Source organism: Castor canadensis, chromosome 19 (genome assembly GCF_047511655.1).
Source record: "Castor canadensis chromosome 19, mCasCan1.hap1v2, whole genome shotgun sequence".
NCBI classification, from domain to species: Eukaryota; Metazoa; Chordata; class Mammalia; order Rodentia; family Castoridae; genus Castor; species Castor canadensis.
The window spans coordinates 42,619,103-42,638,540 of record NC_133404.1 but is presented as its reverse complement, the minus strand read 5'-3'; the positions used below and the strand labels follow the sequence as shown (position 1 = coordinate 42,638,540).

Genomic DNA, 19,438 nt, shown 5'->3' with positions numbered 1-19,438 from the left:
CCACTGGAACCTTGTCACCAGGATGTCCTTCACCTCCAAAATGTCTCTTTCTACCTCTCAAGCTTGCCCTTGACTTTAGGGCAGCTCTAGACTTCAACTCCCCCCCCAGTCTCCACCCACTTGCCTTCCTTCCACCCCATCTGCACTTACTCATGGACACAGTGCAGAGAGGACAGAAACTTCAACTACTCTCTTTGGGAATCTCACTGCTCTTGCTCCTCGACCTTCTACTGAGTGGACCTTGCTGTCCCTAACCTGGAATCTGGCCGTGGGCCACTTCTTGCTCCAGAGGGACCAATAGTTCCAAACAAGATTCCAACCTCCCCTTCACCATCCTCACTTCCAATGGTCAGCTGTTCTTTCAAAACACAGGGAACAGGGCCGGGGTGCAGCTCACATGGTAGAGCACCTGTCTTGTAACCATGCAGCCCTGAGTTCAAACTCCAGTACCACAAAAAAAAAAAAGGCAAAAGTGAGGCCTCGGGCAAGAATGTCAACTTTAGCACACCAACCTCTGCTTCAAAGTATATGATTGCTCCCTTCCAAAGCTGGCAAAGTTGTGGCCTTCTCCCCTGCCTGGCCTTCTTCCCCAGAGCCTGTGAAGATGATCAAATGTCTACTTTTCTCTGAGCTAGCCACCCTTCCCTTCACTACCAAGGTTCTCACAGTCCTCAGGGAACTAGTCCCTTTATCAAGCAGTACTGGGTTAGCAGAACTGGGTTTTCTAGAAAGTGAAGACCTTGGCTCCTGAACAAGACAGAAGCAATCCAGTGGTTAGAGCTGAAACACAGGACAGATCCAACAAGCTCAACAATGGTGGTTGAATGCCAGTCCCTGAGGGTTACTGAGAGCTCCTAGGGGCCAGATTTAGTCCCCTGGCCTAGTGAGGGCAACAGGGAAGAACATGTGGCTACAGCTGTGTGTTGGGGATGGAGACAGGGCTCTGGGTCCAATAAGGAAGGAACTTGGCCTTCCTGCCACTGCAGCTTGTTGCACGGATGTCTCCAGGGAGGGGGACGTGCGTCTCTGACAGGCAACCCGTTTCACTCTTCCTTTTATTGTGAGTCACAGACGTCTAACTCCTCTCTGGAGTAACAGCCCTGTGAGTGTGGAAACACAGACCATGAAATATCTCTTTCCTTGCTGGAACATCAAGTTCTTCCGGTGTCTCCTTGCATGAAACAGCACTGAGTCTCGTGTCAGACAGGACGCTCCTTTCTGGACACATTCATTTTGCCAGTGTCCACCGTGAACAGCTGCATTCCACACGTGAGCTTCTGAGGGCAAAATGGAGTCCAGTTCTCATCGACTTCACTCTGGCCTGTAGGCTTGCCAGATCTTATTTTGCTTTTTTGGCATTCCTGTGGACTTATGCCAAGGTGGCCTTTTCCACAAGCTGTGCCATAGGACTGGGGTCAGAGGTCAGTGGAGGGTTTCCTAATGCAGCATCATCAGCTTTCATTCTGGTCTTCAAAACTCCCCAGTCCTGTGGCCCACCTCAGTGAGCTGACTTCACTGAGGAAACGTTTAAGAAAACGCCTGTGCGCCCTTTCCAGCTTCCTCTGAATGTGAGGTCTCAGCTCTGAGCTCAACAAAGCCTAAATCTCACGAGAACCCACAGCCCTGCACTGTAGGCCACCCTTCCTGTGGCCAATCTGATCTGCAGTGGTCAGACCTCCCTCCAAGAGCTGCCACAGCTTAGGCAGCTGAATCTGTTCCAAGAAGGTGGGGACCTCCAGGTCTCGCTGCACTGGAATGAGGCAGTCACTCTGGCATGCTGGTACCCAGGGATGGAGATGTGGCCACAGCTGTGCTTGGGTAAGTGGACAGCAATGAAAGGATTCCTTGCAACAGGAAGCCAGTCTTGATCCTGGCTTGATTGCAAGTAGAATTTGGGGTCCAAGGGTAGAACTTCCCCAGCCAGGTATCCTCCCCAGCCACCTGCTCCGATTCCACGCCAGACTGCCACAAATCTAGAGGGTGTGACTGTGGTGGTGTCAGGGGGCAGCAATTAGTCAGCTGCACCCAGAACATCAGTTTATTTTCAACTAAACCTAGAAAAAGCCCCTCCCAGCTCAGGCATCTCCTTGCAGGGCGAACCAGGCCTTTTCCTCGCCTTCCAGTCTTTTTCTATGGAACTTTTCTTGTCTTGGCACTCCTTTTCCTCCACAGCTGTATCTTCTCATTCTTTTAAAACTTTGAACAGCTGCCACTATTACTGCTCACAAGGGATGCCACCGACAATCAAGCCATCACTTCCAACACTGTTCTAAAAGAGACATGCACTGTTTCCAGGCTTAAACTCTTCTGCCTGCTGCCACTCCGTTTTGTTTTGTTTTTGGGTGGGGGGAGTGTGGATTGCATGCTGGGGACTGAGCTCAAGACCTTGAGCATGCTAGGCAAATGCTCTATCATTGATCCACACCCCCAAGCCCTTCCACGGCTTTCTGTCCCTTTTCCTGCCACCATCTCCCTGCTCTCCACCCAACCTCCTTTTCCAAAGCCCTCCTCAGAACCAGTCTAAGAAACCTCCCCAGGCAAAGAGCTTCTGAGAAAGCAGTGTCTACTCTCCTCCTCAGACGTCAGACATATTCAGTCCTGTCTGTGCACAATGGATTTAAGGGGGAAATGCTGAGCAAATTGATCTAAGGTCTAGAAAACCCCAGAGGAAAACAGAGGCTGTTTACAGTGTGCCTGGCCGTAATTGAAAGGGAGGCCTGGCAACAAAGGGCTTCCTAGTTGAATGCCCAGGAGACAGAAGAGCTATTTAATGGCCCCCTTCAAAGTCAGGAACATTGCCATCCCGTTTTCACAGAGCACAGAGGCGAAGGTGGTGGGCTTCAAGTGTAGAAGGGCTGGTGGATCTGAACAGGTGCTGTCTGTGATACCATGTCTGCCTTGAAGTCAGCTGGAGCTACAGCCCATCTCCACTGTCACCCGAACACTCACTGTGAGGGGCTCTTCCCTGCTAGGACTGGTGCAGATGACTTTATTACATCCTTTTGTGATCCATTTTCCATAGAAATCAATCAATATTTGACATGCACTTTAAAAAAATTTAAATTTGAAAATGATAAAAAAAAAAAAAGAGTATTTTTTAAAGGCCAACACATGATATACTGAACTAGCTCAAGAAGTCATTCAGACACAGGTCCCTAATGTACAGATGGATTTGAAGACTCTTGGGAATTATCAATAGACAGACTTGGAAAGTCTCAACAAAAGGTCAAAGAAATAGTCATAAAAACAGCCAGAACCTGCCAGGTGCCGGTGGCTCACACCTGTAATTCTAGCTATTCAAGAGGCAGAGATCAGGAGGATCGTAGTTCGAAGCCAGCCTGGGCAAGTAGTTGGTGAGACACTATCTTGAAAAAACCCATCACAAAAAAAGGGCTGGTGGAATGGCTCAAGATGGAGGCCCTGAATTCAAACACCAGTTGCGAAAGAAAAACAAAGCTAGAACTCTGTCTGAAAAAGCATAGATCTGATGCAAATGGAAACACAAATAAATGCAAGTAAAAGTGATATTGCTTGAAGAGGAAAGGGGGGTCTTTTTCATTTTTGTGTATATGTAGGCCAAAAGTAAGTAAATATGCAAAAAGAAAATACAGTAAGAACTCTTGCCTTGGGTCCTATTTTGGCCTGAACAAATATAGGATAGACAGTCTTGACAAGCGAAGATACCCAGAGACATAAACAAACCCCCAGCATTTGAGAAAGAACTAAGGCCAAAAGGCTTTGTGAAGCAGAGATTGGAGCCTAGGGTTTCTGATTTCCAGTCAACTGGCTTTCTCTGTACTCACACTGCCAGTGAGATTACCCAAGGCAAAAGAGTTTCTGGCATGGTGTGCACTCCTACAATCCCAGCACTTAGAAGAAGCTGAGGTATCAAAGTCCAGCCTGGGCTGCATAGTGAAACCTTGCCTCAAAAACAACAGTGAAGGAAGGAAGGAAGGGAGGGAGGGAGGGAGAGAAAGAAAGAGGGAGAGAGAGAAGAAGGGAAGGAAGAGAAATAATTCTACAGAGGCAAAAAGCTATATGCTCAGCCTTCTTCATTTTACTGATGGAAATCTAAATGCTAAACAGGAAATGGCTAGGAAAATTATGTTCACCTGACATAATAAAAGTGATTATAATTATTAGAAATGATTTAAAGTTAAGTAGAAACATGCTCACGAGCTAAGAAAGCAGGATGAGGGGTCAGAGAGCCAGGGTAGTGTTAGTTACACTGGAGCGTGAATCGCAGCTCTGCCCTCGCTAGCTTTGTGGGTTAGGGAAATCATTTCAACTCTGAACCTCGTTTTTCTTTGGTGGTACTGGGGTTTGAACTGAGGGCTTTGCACTTGGTAGGCAGGTGTCTCCCACTTGAGCCACATCTCCAGCTCTGAACCTCAATTTTACTGTCTCTGAAAGAGTGATAGTAGCATCTATCTTACAGGATAGTTATGAGGCTTTTAAGAAAATGAATGTGAAAAGAATGTCTATTACTCTTTGCATTAAAAATAGATACAAGTTGGGTGTGGTGGTGCACACCTGTAATCCAGTACGCAGGAGGCTGAGACAGGACGACTGAGAGTTAAAGGCCAGCCTGGGCTACACAGTGAAAACTCATAGCATAAAAAAAAAAAAAAAAAAAAAAAGTTGAAATATGAATAGGAATGTTCAATGTTAACCCATTAACCATTGTTATTATCCCAATTACGCCATGAATTCAACTGTGAATGTGCAGAACAAGGGCTGGAACGTGCCATGGTGAGATGATGAGGTTCTAAATGTGTGTTTTAAATTCTCCATAACAGCTGGGAGAGGGGCTCAAGTGGTAGAGCGCCTGCCTAGCAAGCATGATGCCCTGAGTTCACAACCTAGTACTGCCAAAATAAATGAATAAGTAAAATTAATTTTCCCTAATAATGTCACATCATTTTCCAAAAATGAAAGGCATTTGAAATGGGGACCTGGAAAAAAGAAAGAAAAAAAAAAAAAAAACCTAACTTGGGAGCTGGGTTTCTCCTGTGGCCCATGGCATCCTGAACCCCTTGGAAAAAGACAAGAAGACAATGTTTGAGAGCCTAGAAGGCCCTGTCTTGATCAGGTCAGCCCCTGACTTAGATCAGATCTGTTTGTTCACACACACACTCATTCGCTCATCCATACTCTTGGAACCAAAAGAGCTATGCTACCAACTTTCAAAGAATTACAGTGAACCAGCGTATGAGTCTGGAACAGTCTCCAAAATACTATGCAAGTGAAAAAAGCAAACTTCAGAACACTGGATAGAATGCTACTGTTTGTATTAAAAATAATATATAAATATACATTATTTATAAACTTGTAATGCATAGAATTGCCCTGAAAGGATACACGAGATACAGACAACAGTGATTAACTCTGGAGAGGGGCTGGAGGCTAGCCTCCACAGGGAAGTTAGTTTTTATTGTATATTCTTTTGTACTGTCCAGTAGCTTATCATGTCTACGTATTAATTTTTAAAACCAAACCAAAAATAAAAGAAATTTCTGGGTGCAGAGCAGGCAGTGGTGGACAGGAGAGAGGTTCCTTGCTCTCGGGGAAGGCAAAGGGGGAATGTGTTGAACCACACGGTGAAGTGTTTCAAAAACCAGACTGTTTACATAAGGGGAAGGTTCTTTCTGACAATTAGCTCGTCGGAACTCAGCGTTTCATCTTACAGAGAGAAAGCACTTGGAGAATAAGTTCCAGTCATTTGTCAAGCCTCAGCTTATATTAAATGGTAGTTTCTACAGCGAAGGGATCTTATCTGCCTAACTCGATCAGCTGAGCGTTCACGGCAGCAAGCCTTCTCTGCTGATGACAAATGAGAGCATGGCCATTAAAAAACTTTGTGAAAAAGATCACCAGATACTGGACTCCGAGGTAACCACATGTGCCCTAAGTCTGGGATGGTTTAAGCCTGGGATGGTTAGGTAGCCTTTTCTGGACAGTCCTTTACTTTTCAAATGGCAAAGTAAATCTCATTGAGAAAGAACACTGAGTGTGCTTTGGGATGTCACATCCGGTGAACCTGCAGGGCTCTCCTTGGGGTAACAAGGCACGGATGGACTCCAACAAGGACCTGATGCTTGTGGGACACTCCAACCGTTTGGGAAGTAGTGAAGTGGATTGTTGAATGGCTGCAGACCCGACCGGCTGACAGCTAGCCCCAGCAGCCTTGGTCACTAAGGCAGCACAGTGGTAGACAGGTTTGACTCAGCACCACCATCACAGGGGCTAACACATTTAACCTCTCTCTGCCTCAGTTTTCTTCTCCGTAAAATGGGGGACAACTTGAGATCTTTGTGAGGATTAAATGAGGGAGCCACCAAGAAGCACTACACTGAGCATACACTGTCATCACTATTACTAAGTAATGGACAGGTGTGCCAGGCCACTTAACTGATAATCAGCATCCAGGTGTGAACAGATGAGGTCTGCTCCACTCTCCAAGCCCTGAAGTCAAGTATGGAACCCTCACATCCGTGAGCTCCCAAAGCCTGGGGGGGAGGGGGGTGCGAAACTGGGTGGGATTACTGGCTCTATTTTGAGGGAGGTATCCATGAGGCCAGGGGGCGGTTCAGAGCCAGGCTATGGCCCAGGCTTCACTCCCACCCCACCCCGAGGAAGGAGAGGAATGTCTGGCATCAGGACCTCTGCTACCTATGCCCTCACTGCCATGGTTTCTGAGTGGGTAGAAATTCGGCCATCATTTTCAGGCCTGTCTACCAGCCTCCTCAACAACCTGCTCTTAGGAGAGGAGATACACCCTGGCTCCTTGCAATTGGAATTAGGAAAGGGACTTGCTTGGGCTTTGCAGGCAACTAGAGAGAGGCCCAACGCACTCTCACCACCAGCTGAGGAAGTGGGAAGGTGGCAGCCTTGCCAGGAAGACCCATCATTAAAATGGTAGACAGGCAGTTTCTCCAAAACCAGGGCAGACACCAACCTTTCCACCGCCACTAGCTTTTCACTAAAAATATGGCGTTTGATAGAGGGGAAAAAAAACTCAGTATTTTTTCAATTGTTAAAAGGTCAGACATTATTTATCTGATTTAATTCATAATTGATATTCATGCGCCCCCCCCCCCCCCCCCGCCCCAGGAAGATCACCACTAAGAACCCAGCAGGCACCCACTTCCCTGTGCGGCATGAGATCCTGCTGGGCCCAGCCTCAGCCACTCTGGTCAGAGGACACAGAATACCTGCCTACAGCCTGTCCCTGGACTTGGGGTGGCCCTCCTTTCACCTCCCTATCCCAATTCTTCCATATCTGAGTTCAATGTGGCAGTGACAACACCAAGTCTCTGAACACTGACAAAATTACAGAACTGCTCCCCTCCACCCTCACCAATAAATCATGCTCGTAGGTTGATAACCTACCAGAAAACTGACAGGCCTTAAAATCAAGGCCACAGCGCCAAGGGAGACCTTGGAGGTGGCACGTGACAGGTATTAAGACTCTCCCTCTGCTTCTTCCAGAGACCTGAGAAGTCTGGGACTCCTGGTTTCCTAACTACAGGGTCCAGAACCCAGAGAGGACCTTGCTTGGACATGAGGAAGCCCTGTTCTCTTTCCAAGATGGGAAACAAGGGAGGGCCGAAGCAGGGAAGGGCCTGGCTCCCCTGAAGAGGAATACAAGAGCCTACCTGCGTGGTAAGAAGATTTTTTTATTTGAAATATAGTCTGAGCAACATGAGTGTAGCCGAGAGGAGGAGGGGCTGGCCTGCCTGGGACAGGAGCCTCTCTAATGGCACAGGAACTAGAATACAAATATCCCAATGTCTGTGTGCCCAAACCCCACTTGTCAGGGAGGCAAGACAGCAGCAGAGCAGAGACCCACCCACAGCTCCTTCTGAAGGAGGTCAGACTCTTGGCCCCTGCCTGGGGGGACCTCCTACTGTCCCCAGTTCCAAAAGGAGGTGTGCAGAAGATTCTCCCACCCACAGAGACATGAACAGCCAGTGTGACAATTACTTCTCAAGACTGTTTTTGAGGAAAAGAATTGGAGAAGACAGGAGGCAAGGGCAAGGTGACCAAAGGCCCTCACCAAGCCAGGCTGGGCCAAGCTCCCTCAGAGGGAGTGTCAGCACCCTTCGTCCCGTCCTTCTCAGGCTCTGAAGGCAGGAAGGAGAGCTGGTGTCTGCAGGCACACAGAGCTCAGAGGTGTCCCCTGGCTGAAGGCAGCAAGCGGGAACCCAGAAGAGCACAGTTGCTGAGGGGCTTCAAGCTGAGGTGACAGCATTGGGTGGGCCACATAAGTAGGCTGGGGTTGGAAGGACACAGACGAGAGTTGGGGTACCAAGAAGCAGCACAAAGCCATAAATAACAAGCAAATTCAGAGCTGTGCGGGTCCTGGGCAGCCCCACACTTCCTGGGGCTGGAGGACACCAGAACCTGCAGCTCAGGGCAGACACCGCTCAGGGCACAGCGGTCTCCCGCACACTGGGGCCCAGCCTTGTTTCCCACAGTCTGCACAGCAGGTGGAGGTGCTGCAGCCCCGCCCTGGCAGCACACTCTGCGAAGCCTCCAGTCACACCTGAGAGGACAGCACATGGCTGTCCTGGTCCTGAGGCGCCTGCGCTCCACTGTGAGCATCTTGGGCACCGTCTTCCTCCAGGGCCAGGCCCAGTGATCCCCTCACCTCTGGGTCAGCTAACAAAGGCTCGTCAGCACATCCTTCCAGTCCATTCTCCCTAGTTTCCATGGCCACCTCCTCCCCAGAGCCCTCCTCCGGATCTGCTGCCTCCACCTTCACCTCCACTATCTCCTCGTCGTCGTCCTCCTCCTGGTCTCTCACTTTGTGAACAATGAAGAGGTGGCGGCTGAGGGAGCTGGCTGAAGTGTAGCACAAGCCACAGAGCAGACACTGGGCTGTGGAGCTGTCCACCTGATGCTGAGGTATGTGGCTCTGAAACTCGAGCCCTGAGTCTGTGGCAAAGCTACATTTCGCACACTGAAAAAGGGACTTGTGCCTTTTGGTGGAAGGGACAGCCGCGCCAGTGCTGGTGCCTGGAGCCTCCTCTGCTCCGCTGACTGGTCTTTTCAGATGGTTCACCTGAAAGCAGAGACAGCATGAGCAGAAACCAGGCTGAGGCCTGCACGTGAGCCGTGCAGCCAAAGCCCAAAGAAGGCACTGCTCAGTCAGGGTTTGGTTTGTTTCAGTTCTTTTGTTTTGTTTTTTGGTTTTGGGGTTTTTTTGGTTTTCCTTTTCCTCTTTTTTAAGACAGGGTCTCCCTAATTAGCCCAGGCTGGCCTGGAACTTGAGATCCTCTTGTCTCTTTCTGGCTCCCAACTGCTGGAACTACAGATATGTACTACCACAGCCAGCAAGTTCTTGCTTTTTAATGTAACATATTCATGGAGCACAGCATCCCAAATACATGGCAAGAACAGAGAGCAGATCAAGTCCTTCCTACCTCACTCCCAGGTGGTTCGCCGAAGATCACCACACACTACCTGGGTTTTGAGTTCTTCCAAGAAACATCTTTGTCCTCTATAAAATGAGCGCATGTTATGCACAGTGTTTTTCTACTGAGAGACATGGAGCTGTCTCCATGAGGGCACAAACAGTGGCTTTATTCACCTACCGGCAGCACATTGACCCATTGACCCATCGTGGGGCAATGGCCCCATGGGAGACATTTAGTTGAGTTCCACCTTTGTTCCTGCGTAGAGCTGCAGCAAACAGCCTGGAACACACTTCCTTATGACCAAGGTCAAAACTCTCTACAGACAAGTCCTAGAAGCAGAACTGCTGGCTCAGAGGGCATGTGCATTTTGGGAAGGGGAGAACATACACTTTTCTCATGGACAGATGTTGCTAAAACAAAAAAATTAATTGACACTCCACCTACTAGGCATGAAACTTCTGCCAGCTAGCACCACTGAATAGCCAAGAAAGTTTCAAGAACACCCTCCAGCTGCCACTGGTGGCTCACACCTATAATCCTAGCTATGCAGAAGGCAAAGATTAGGAGGATCACCGTTCAAAGTCAGCTCAGGACAAATAGTTCTTGAGACCCTATCTCAGAAATACCCATAACAAAAAAGGGTTGACAGAGTGGGTCAAGTGGTCAGAGCACCTGCCTAGCAAGTGTGAGGCCCTGAGTTCAAACCCCATGCTGCCAAAAGAAAACTCAAAAAAACAAACAAACAAGAAAACACCCTCGAACTCCAGGCATCTCTCTGAGCTTCACAGACATGCCTGACTCCTGGGTGGAGCACATGCAGTCAGGAAAGATCAGGTTGTCCCAGGAATCCACCAGAAGTGGAATGAGGTCAAAGGGCAAGAGGCCTTTCCCACAATTTGTGGGCAGTCAGGGGACTTGGCCCAGATCATGGCCCCATCTGCCCCTGCCTCACAGGATCGCTGAAAGACAGAACAGGTTACAGCGACAGGGGAACAACAGTGACAAAGGGTGAACAGGCTGCCTCCTGGGTCCTGGTCTCTGTCCTCTACTTATGTGGTACACTGACATGGGACTACAGTAACCACATCGAGCAGCTGTCGTTCTGCTTGCTCCATAGCCACAACTACCCACGGGCTCCCCTGAGCCTCTGAACGTCTCTTTAGCCCCAGGCCTCACTGAACAGGCAGCCCACACTCACCTGAGAGGAATGTCTGCCAGGAGGTCTGACTTTGGATGACTGGCTCAAGTCAGGGCTTCTGATGCCATGCATAAGGCTGATGTGGCTCTCCAGGAGGGAGGGCCGAGGGAAGCTGGGGCTGTCCTCGGTACAGTACCTGCAGGAGCACAGCGGAGAGGGGAAGGGCTCTACACAAACATCACAGCAAGCAGGCAGACAGCTGCATCCTCGGCTGCCACTGGTGGCTCACACCTATAATCCTAGCTGTCAGGTGGCAAGGAATGACACCTGGCCCTCAGCCACGATCTCATTCCCCGATGTCACTGCCCAGAGCCCCACCGCAAGGCTATCGGTCAGGGTAAGGGGTAGAGTATGTCCTGGAGCAGGGCAGCTGGTCACTGGAGGGGCACAAGCACATCACCACCACTCCTCTTAAACCTTGGGGCCCCTCACCACCACGCGAGCCCAGAGCTGGAGAGTGAGATGAGGGGGAGCTCAGGAGCTACCAGGTGCTGGAGGCAGGTTTCTGACTGAGCCACAGTCCCTCCTGATCTCATAGCAGAGAAAGCCTCAGTGGTGTCACAAACAGCATCTTGTGGACCCCGGCTCCCCCTCCCAATCGGGACTCACCCACACGTGTACACCTTCTTCACTGTGTCATGGTTGTTACGGATGTGCTTGCGCAGGCTGCTGGGGGTGTGGAAGGACTGCTCACACTGCCGACACGGGTACCGCTTCAGTGTCTAAGGGAGGAGGTCACAGGTCACAGAGCACTGGATCCCTGAGATAGTTTCCAGGGGCCTCTTTCTTCTCAGATGCCCCCAAAAGCCTAAGACATGTGGGTCCCACCCTGCCCAAAGCACCAGGAAGCCTGGGGACCAGCCACATAAAGGGGTCCTAACCTCACAGGACTGAAGCCCAGAGAGCCCAGGTCACTGTACTGGGACCGCATGGCTGTGCTCACCCGTCCGTGGTTCTTTTTCATGTGGGACACATAGCTCTCCCGATCAGGAACCCACTCCTGGCACTCCTGGCAGGTCCAGCCCGTGCTCCTCAGCCGGGGCCTGGCTTCCCCCCGGCGGTGGGCTTCTGGTCGGCCCCAGCGGCCAGAGGGCAGGGAGCTGCCTGGAGCAGCCACACTCATGACTGGGGGCTCAGCGGGAGCTCGAGAGCCAGGGCGGCTGGATGTCGTGTCTGCTGCAGACTGGAGGCTTGACAGCTCGTCCACATTTCGAGGAACACCGTGGGTGCTCTGGGAATGGGGAGAGCAATTACTGACTGGGCGAGGGGAAAGATGCAGAGTCAGAACCTGACCTAGGGCACGGGCCCTCCCTGCTTCCTCCCCAGGCACCCACCTTGACATGCTGCATGAGCTCAGGCTTCTGCAGGAACAGGAGCGGGCACTCAGGGCACTTGAAGATGCCAGCCTGTGTCCTGCTGGCATTCTGGTAGAAGTGCTGCTGAAGGTGCCGCTTCTTGTTGAAGACCATTTCACAGGAGCACTTGTAGATGAGCCTGCGAGAGCCCGAGTGTAAGGGACCACCGGGCCGAGCTTTGGGGATCCTCTCCCTGCAGCCCAGCATGAGTCCTCCCCTGACTGGCTCCCGGCTCATGCACACACCACCCAGGCTCTGCTCCCTGCCCCAAGGCCTGGTGGCCCTGGAGCTGCACTCACTGGGTGGGCTTGTGGGGCTGGGTGGGGTGCTGGGCAGTGCTGTGCTCTGCAGTGCTGCTGGCGGTCTTGAAGGCCATGGGGCAGCATGCACACTTGTGGAAAACCTGGCAGTGCCGCTCCTGGATATGGCTTTTCAGCAAGGCCAAGGTCAGGTGGACGACACCACAGTGGATGCACCTGGACAACAAGGGGGGGCAGTCAGACCGAGGTGGTGCTGGAAGAGGAGGAGGAACAGTGCCATCTCAGGGAGACCCTCTCCGTCCTCCAGAGGGAGACCCTTCCCCTCTGTGCAGGATGTCAGGAGCGCCTTGCTACCATGCAGAGCGGATGCTCAGGGCCCCTCAAGCCAAGGCCACGCCTGGTAGAGAAGGGGAAAAACACCGGTTCTCCCCCGCTGGCGGGAGAGAAGAGGAAGAAGGGTCCATTTGCAATGTGCCAAGCTGCTGAAGCCAACACCTCTCCCTGCCTGAGAGGAGAGGCTGGCACTGAGAAAGGGGTGCAGCCGCTAACACGGACATGGCCAGGGAAGGCACCGTGCTCACCGCATGCCACGACACTAAAGCTAACAAGCGATGGAGCCCAGGGGAGTGTGGTGGTAGGCTGAGGACGATGTGGTCTGAGCTGCACTGCCTGTGGCTGCTTAAAGCAAAGCAATCTCAGCTGCCCTGACCCCACTCCAACTGCTCAGCAGCCACGTGTGGCTGGGTTGTTCTGGATGTCACAACTCTAAAATAGTGTGTCAGCTCCTTGGAGCACGCTTTCCTTTCCTTTGTGTTTTGAGACATGGTCTCACTATGTAGCCCAGGTTGGCCTCAAACTCCCAATCCTCCTACTTCAGCCTCCCAAGTGCTGGGATTACAGCACTTGTCATTTTTGTTTGGCAGAGCTATATCTTCACAATGCATAAATAAATGTAATATGGGATTATTTTAAATCATTCCTCTGAAATTGAGGCCATGTGAACTTTTATTTCAACCACAAAACATCACTATTAATACTGCCTTTCTAGCCAGGCACCAGTGGCTCATGCCTGTAATCCTAGCTACTCAGGAGGCAGCAATCAGAAGCATCGCAGTTCGAACCCAGCCCGGGGAAACAGTTCCTGAAACCCTATCTAAAAAAACCCATCACAAAAAATGGCTGGCAGAGTTGCTCAAGTGATAGAGCACCTGCCTAGCAAGAGTGAGGCCCTAAATTCAAACCTCAGTATTCCCCAAAAAAATCCCTATGAGCTACTATTTTTTTGAGGAGGTAATGACCAGAGTTTGGGCTCAGGGCCTCATGCTTGTAAAGCAGGTGCTCTACCACTTGAACCACACCTCCAGTCTACTTTGTTCTGGTTATTTTGGAGATAGGGTCTCGAGAACTATTTGTCTAGGCAGGCCTCAAACCATAATCTTCCTGATCTCTGCCTCCCAAGTAGCTAGGATTACAGGAGTGAGCCACCAGCACCTGGCTTACAAGCTACTTACTTTCTTTTCACTGCTGCTAAACAGTAGTGAAACTCAAGGCCCTGATTCAATGTCTGGAGCCAATCAACCAAATAATCAAAAAAACTGTGAAAGCAGCTTCCACACTACAAGGTGTTATCAGAAGGAAAAAAATCTGATTTTCCAAATTCATCCAAGCAGTCAAATACACAAGGTGTGCATAAAGCATCTCTTTCTCATCCCAAGTGGCTTTGTTTATTTATTTATTTCCCGCAGAAACACCTCGAGTGCCACTCGAGATGCCGTCTCTGTCTGCAGTGGATGCTCTTTGAGGACCTCATGGAAGCAAGGACACATGGGGCAGAAGAGCATGACAAGAGGAGCGGGACCCAGCAAGTGGACAGCACAGCCCATGACGATGTGTAGAGAAAGAGACCAGCCTCGCAACTCCACCTCTGGCCAGGTTTTGGTTTGTTTGCTTCTTGTTTGTTTTTTGTTTTGTTTTATTTTGTTTTTGAGCAGGGTCTCATTATGTAGCCCAGGCTGGCCTGGAACTCACAATCCTCCTGCTTCAGAATCCAAAGTGCTGGAACTATAGACACGCACCACCACACCTGGCCCTATGGCCACATTTTTTCTCAAAGAGAAAACAGAAATATAGAGTCATATGTTGTGAAATATGTAAAGTTTTAGAACAAACAGTGTCTAATCATTAATTTCACTAGTGATCTGCAGGAGGCCAAGGCAGGATTGTGAGTTCAAGGCCAGTCTGGACTACACAGTGAGCTCCTGACTCAGTAACAAATGCTAGCAAGGATGCAGAGGTAAAGGCCTACATGCACTGCTGACAGCAATGTTAAAACGGTTGCAGTCACTTTGAAAAACAGTCAGCTCCTCAAAAACTTAAACAGAGAGTTTTGATTTGACTTAATGATTCCACTCCTATGTATAGACTCCAAAGAAAGGAAAATACATCCACACAAGAACTGGTACCCATATGCTCCCTAACAGGAGGAAGCTGGAAACAACCCAAATATCCATCAACTGACAATTGCATAAGCAAAATATAATCTGTACGTGTAAGGGAGTACCATTCAGCCACGAAAAGGAATGAAATGCTGATTTATGTCATGACATGGGTGAATCGTGGAAACACTGTGCTAAGAGCATGCACTATGTGATTCCATTTACATAAGGACCAAGAGAGAAGTTTGTGAGACAGAAAGTAAATGCCTGGTTGCTAAGGGATGGGGAGGGATGGAGGTTGGGGTTTCTTCTGGGATGAGAAAATGCTCTGACATCATTTGTGGTGACAATACAGCTCATGTGAATACCATAAAAACCACTGAGTCGTATACAGTACTCAAAGTTGGGTGAATTGTATTGCATGAAAAGTGTAAAAAACAGAAAACAAAATAAAAAACCCCCCCAGACATTAATGGTTAAGGATCATAACAAAGACTTTGCTGGTGTGTTGACCTTTGAGTCCAGGCACAGGTCACTCACTGAGGGTTTTAAGTGTCATTTCCTTCAGTCATCCTTCTGGTGGCATCACATTTTTATCTGGCATTCCTTACAAAAAGGCTTGGTAAGTTCACTTGCTTTTGAGACACTGTGTTTCTGTTTACTCTTACAGAAGAAATTAAAACAAAACATTGCCTTAAAAACAAAATAAAGAACAGCCAGGCATGGCGCCGCACATCTGTAATCCAGCACTCAGAAGGCTGAAGCAGGAGGATCCCAAGTGTGAGGCCAGCCTGGGTTGGATAGAGAGTGAAAGCCTCTCAAAAAAAAAAAAAAAAAAAAAAAAAAACAAACTTAAAAGAATCCATCCTTGAGAATTTCTTGGATTTCAGATTCAAAAATGGGCTGGGGGTGTAGCTCGGTGGGGGAGTTTCTGCCCAGCCGGTGTGAGGCCCTAGGTTCCCTCCCTAGCACTGCATGCATAAATAAATAAATAAGACTCAAAGATGACTAGTTCAGTATTGACCACCTTGCTACTGATTGGACGTGATCTTAGAATAAGCAGCATTCACTTAAGTCGTAGTTACAGAGGTCTTTCAGTGATACAGGATGCTATAAAACACATGCTCAAGTGTTTGCTTTGGTGATAGTCACAGAGCACCGTTCTGCAGCATGGTGGCAAGAGCTCTGTGTGACCCTGACTGTGTGTAATGTGTCTCTCTGTCCTCTGTAGCATGCACACACAAAACAACCAACTTAACCTCCATTCAGAAATATTTATAGCGAGTCGGACACCCAGAAGCCCTTACTAGGCCACCCCCTTCCTTACTCCCAACATGAAAGCTATCGTTCGTTGTCTACCTGATACCTCTCCCCCTCCACCCTGCTCAAGTCCACCCTCCCTCCATCTGCAGGCTAAGCCCGGAAGTCTGTCTTATCTGCATCACCACACCTGCCCCTCAGGTCTCCCTACCACACAGACACACCTGGGCCACTTTCCCAGAATGCTCTTTCTAGAACAGACCAGTCAGACGCTCCCCTGCTGCAGACCATTCTGTAGCTCCTCGATATCCACCAGATAAAGTCCAGACGTTTGCAGGGCACACAGGTGCTGCGTGGCCGGACCTCTGCCCCTCCCCAGGCTTGTTCCCATCACTCCCCAGTGCATCCTGACCAACTGCACAACTGCTTATCATTCTGGCAACGCCCTGAGTCTGCTGCTCTCCTGCCTGCACTCTTGCCACATCCGCTCTCCCCTTTCTTCTGCCTGAAAACCTCCTACTGCCTTCTGGAAACCATTCCACTCCTGTGAGACTCAGAATTCTGAGTTATAGTTACCAGACTGAAGCCCCCTGAAGGGTGAGAGATGTAATCTTTTCTCTTCTCTTTTTGTGAGGTTGGATCTTGCTATGCAGCCCAGGGTAACCTCAAACTCAAGATCAATCCTCCCACCTCAGCCTTCTGAGTGCTGGGATTACAGGCGTGCTCACTATATCTGGCTAAGAGCTGTGTCTTAATCACCTTTGTATTCTGCATGTCTGGCTCAGTGCTCACGACAATAAGGACCCACAAAAAAAGATCAAATGAATTAAATAAAAATGTTCTGAAATTCCAAAGCCTGACTAAATTTCATCAAAATTAACTTTGAGAAGTGAAAATGATAAAGCAGGAGCTTCTCCCTGGGTTTTTGCCCTCACTTTCACCTTTTTCCTGGAAATGACTTCTTGCTCATAAATGCTCAACACGATGGAGGAGATTCAGTTTATAGTAAGAGTCGTCTTTCTGGTTTTACTACCAGCCTGGCCTTTTTCCAGCCTCAAGTTTTATTTCTTTCTCACAAAATGAAGACAGTCAAGTTTGGTGTCTTACAGCCCATTTATTTGTTTGTTTATTTACTTTTTGTGGTACTGGTGCTTGAACTCAGGGCCCCAATGCTTGCTAGACAGGTGGTCTAACACTGGAGTCACTCTACCAGTTTACAGCCTCTTTTGTTAATGAAAACTTAGGACATTTTGAAGTAAAATTATAGAAACAGTACTTTAAATTTATGTTTGTGCCAAACATAACTTTGTGAACAAATTAAATTTATATACTTTTGTTCATCTTGTTTTGTTTCGTTTGAGGCAGGGTCTTGGGGTCTTGCTATGTAATCAGGCTGACCTGGAACTTATGATCCTCCACCTCCCAAGTGCTAGGATGACAGGCATGTGCCACCATAACCCATAAAATTAAATATTGAAAAAAAATTAAACAAGCCAGGCATGGTAGTGCATACCTGCAATCCCAGCACTCAGGAGGTTGAGGCAGGACAAACGCAAACAAGTTTGAGGCTAGCCTAGGCTACACAGTGAGATCCTGTCTCAAAAAAACAAGGTAGGGGATGCATAAAAATAGAGTGCTATGTTCTGATCTCCCTTCAAAACTACTTGATATGTAATTTCTCTTGCTTTTCCTGCCATCTGTAAAATAAAAAGTCTATCTACATACCAATCAGTATCCCTGTCCTACTGATCTTAGTAAAGACCAAATCTCAGCTAGGCATGGCGGCACATGCCTTTAATCCCAGAAAATCAGGAGGTGGAGGTATGAGCATCCTGGGCCAGCCCGGGAACATCAGGGTGAGACCCTATCCAAAAACCAAGCTAAAAAGAGGAAAGACTGGGGGCGTGGCTCAAGTGGAAGACCACTTGCCTGGTAAGGCCGAGGCCCTGAGTTCAAACACCAGAACCACAAAAAGACCACAAAAGACCAAATCACAGTATCAAGTTCTGGCTGAGGGAAAGGACCAGCCACTGGGCAATTCCAGAACAGTGAGCCAGGCAGCACCCACCTGTAGCCCACCTTGCGGGCATAGTGCAGGCAATTCTCCTTCACGTGGGTCTGGAAGTAGGCAGAGCGGCAGAGGACACCACACTCCGGGCAGCAGTAGGGGGACTTGTGTGCGTGAATTCGCTGGTGTGCACAGAAACTGCACTGGTTGGGCAGTAGCATCTGGCACACCTGACAGACCTAGGAGAGAATGAGAAAGCCAGTCACGCGGGTGCCCCAGGCGCCACACTGGGGCTTCCCGGCACAGCTGCCTGGCTCTCCTAGGACACGGTCCACACAGCTTCCCTACCATTCTCATTTCTGACTCCTGAAGGACCCTTGACACCCCTGGCCTCCTTACAAGGGTCGATACCCACACGCTAACCTTAGAGCCACACTAACGGTCTTCCTTGTGCACCTCTAGGACGGCGACAACTTCTTCCTTCCCGTGGGCAGAATCCAGACAATCCAGAGGGACAGCAACACACGGGCTGGTGCTGCATCCTGGAGAGGCCTCTCCCACCTCCACAGTGAAAAGGGGACACTTCTGCTGCTCACTGGGGGGCCACAAACCCGGGGTCAGAGGAGGTGCTCAAAGGGACAATTATTAGCAAAGACAGGAAAAAACCTCTGCTTTAGCCAGAAAATCCAGCATGAAGCTGGGAGCAGTGGCACACACCTGCAACCCCAGCACTTGAGAGGCTGAGGTGGGAGAACTGAGTTCAAGGTCAGCCTAGTATACAGTGAGATCCTGTTGAAGGAAAGGGAAGAAGGGAGGGAAGGAAGGAGGGAGGGAGACTATCAGCTTAAGAATCAGTGTCATGGTTCTCCTTTCCTCCTTTTGAAAACACACATTTCCTGGTTCTGACCACTAAGAAGGAAACACTAAAAGGTGGCCGGAAGCTTACCTTGTACCCAGATTGTGGCCTCTAAATACCAAGCCCCACTAAAAGGAGAAATGGTTGACATGCTTAGCAAAGAAGTGTCCAGGACATCTTGTTGGGACTGAAAACCAGGAAGCGTCTCAAGCACTGGTGAGTTCACGTTAAAAGGACACAGGAGCCAGCATGCAGGGCGCTCGCTGACCAAGGCAGGGTAACTTGAGCACCGAAAAATGTAACTGAACAAAGAAATAGACTGAATACACGAAAGCCGGTGAGTTCATTTTCATAGCAAAACTAAACTAAGAGCGCCCATGAGGATGGGTATTGTGAAAAAAATCAGACAGCGGAGGTGTTGTGAGGCGATGAGGAAACAGGTGTTCCTCAGCACTGCTGGGTCCTCAGAAATTAAACAGCCATCTCTAGGTAGTCACCCAAAGGACCAGCGTCCCAAAGAGATGCTGACATGCCGATGCTTGCACAAGCATTATTCACACTAGCAAAAACATGGAAGAAACCCACGTACCTGAGAGCAATGTCGTGTGTGTGCATGCGTGCACATGCATGTGTGCGTACACGCA

At 49.3% G+C, this 19,438-nt stretch overlaps 1 protein-coding gene across 5 annotated transcripts in view; it reads right to left on the bottom strand.

Annotated features, from left to right (window-relative positions):
- Positions 1-7,662: 7,662 nt before the first annotated feature.
- Positions 7,663-19,438, bottom strand: part of Znf592 (zinc finger protein 592) — a 48,431-nt gene continuing 36,655 nt past the window's right edge. For all 5 annotated transcript variants that reach the window (XM_074061935.1, XM_074061937.1, XM_074061934.1 and 2 more), the window contains 7 exons: positions 17,999-18,177; positions 12,275-12,451; positions 11,955-12,114; positions 11,564-11,851; positions 11,230-11,342; positions 10,621-10,756; positions 7,663-9,067 (listed from right to left, as the gene is read on the bottom strand). In XM_074061935.1, coding sequence (XP_073918036.1) covers positions 8,543-9,067; positions 10,621-10,756; positions 11,230-11,342; positions 11,564-11,851; positions 11,955-12,114; positions 12,275-12,451; positions 17,999-18,177 — 1,578 coding nt within the window. In that variant the 3' untranslated portion in view covers positions 7,663-8,542. The remainder of the gene's footprint in view (positions 9,068-10,620; positions 10,757-11,229; positions 11,343-11,563; positions 11,852-11,954; positions 12,115-12,274; positions 12,452-17,998; positions 18,178-19,438) is intronic.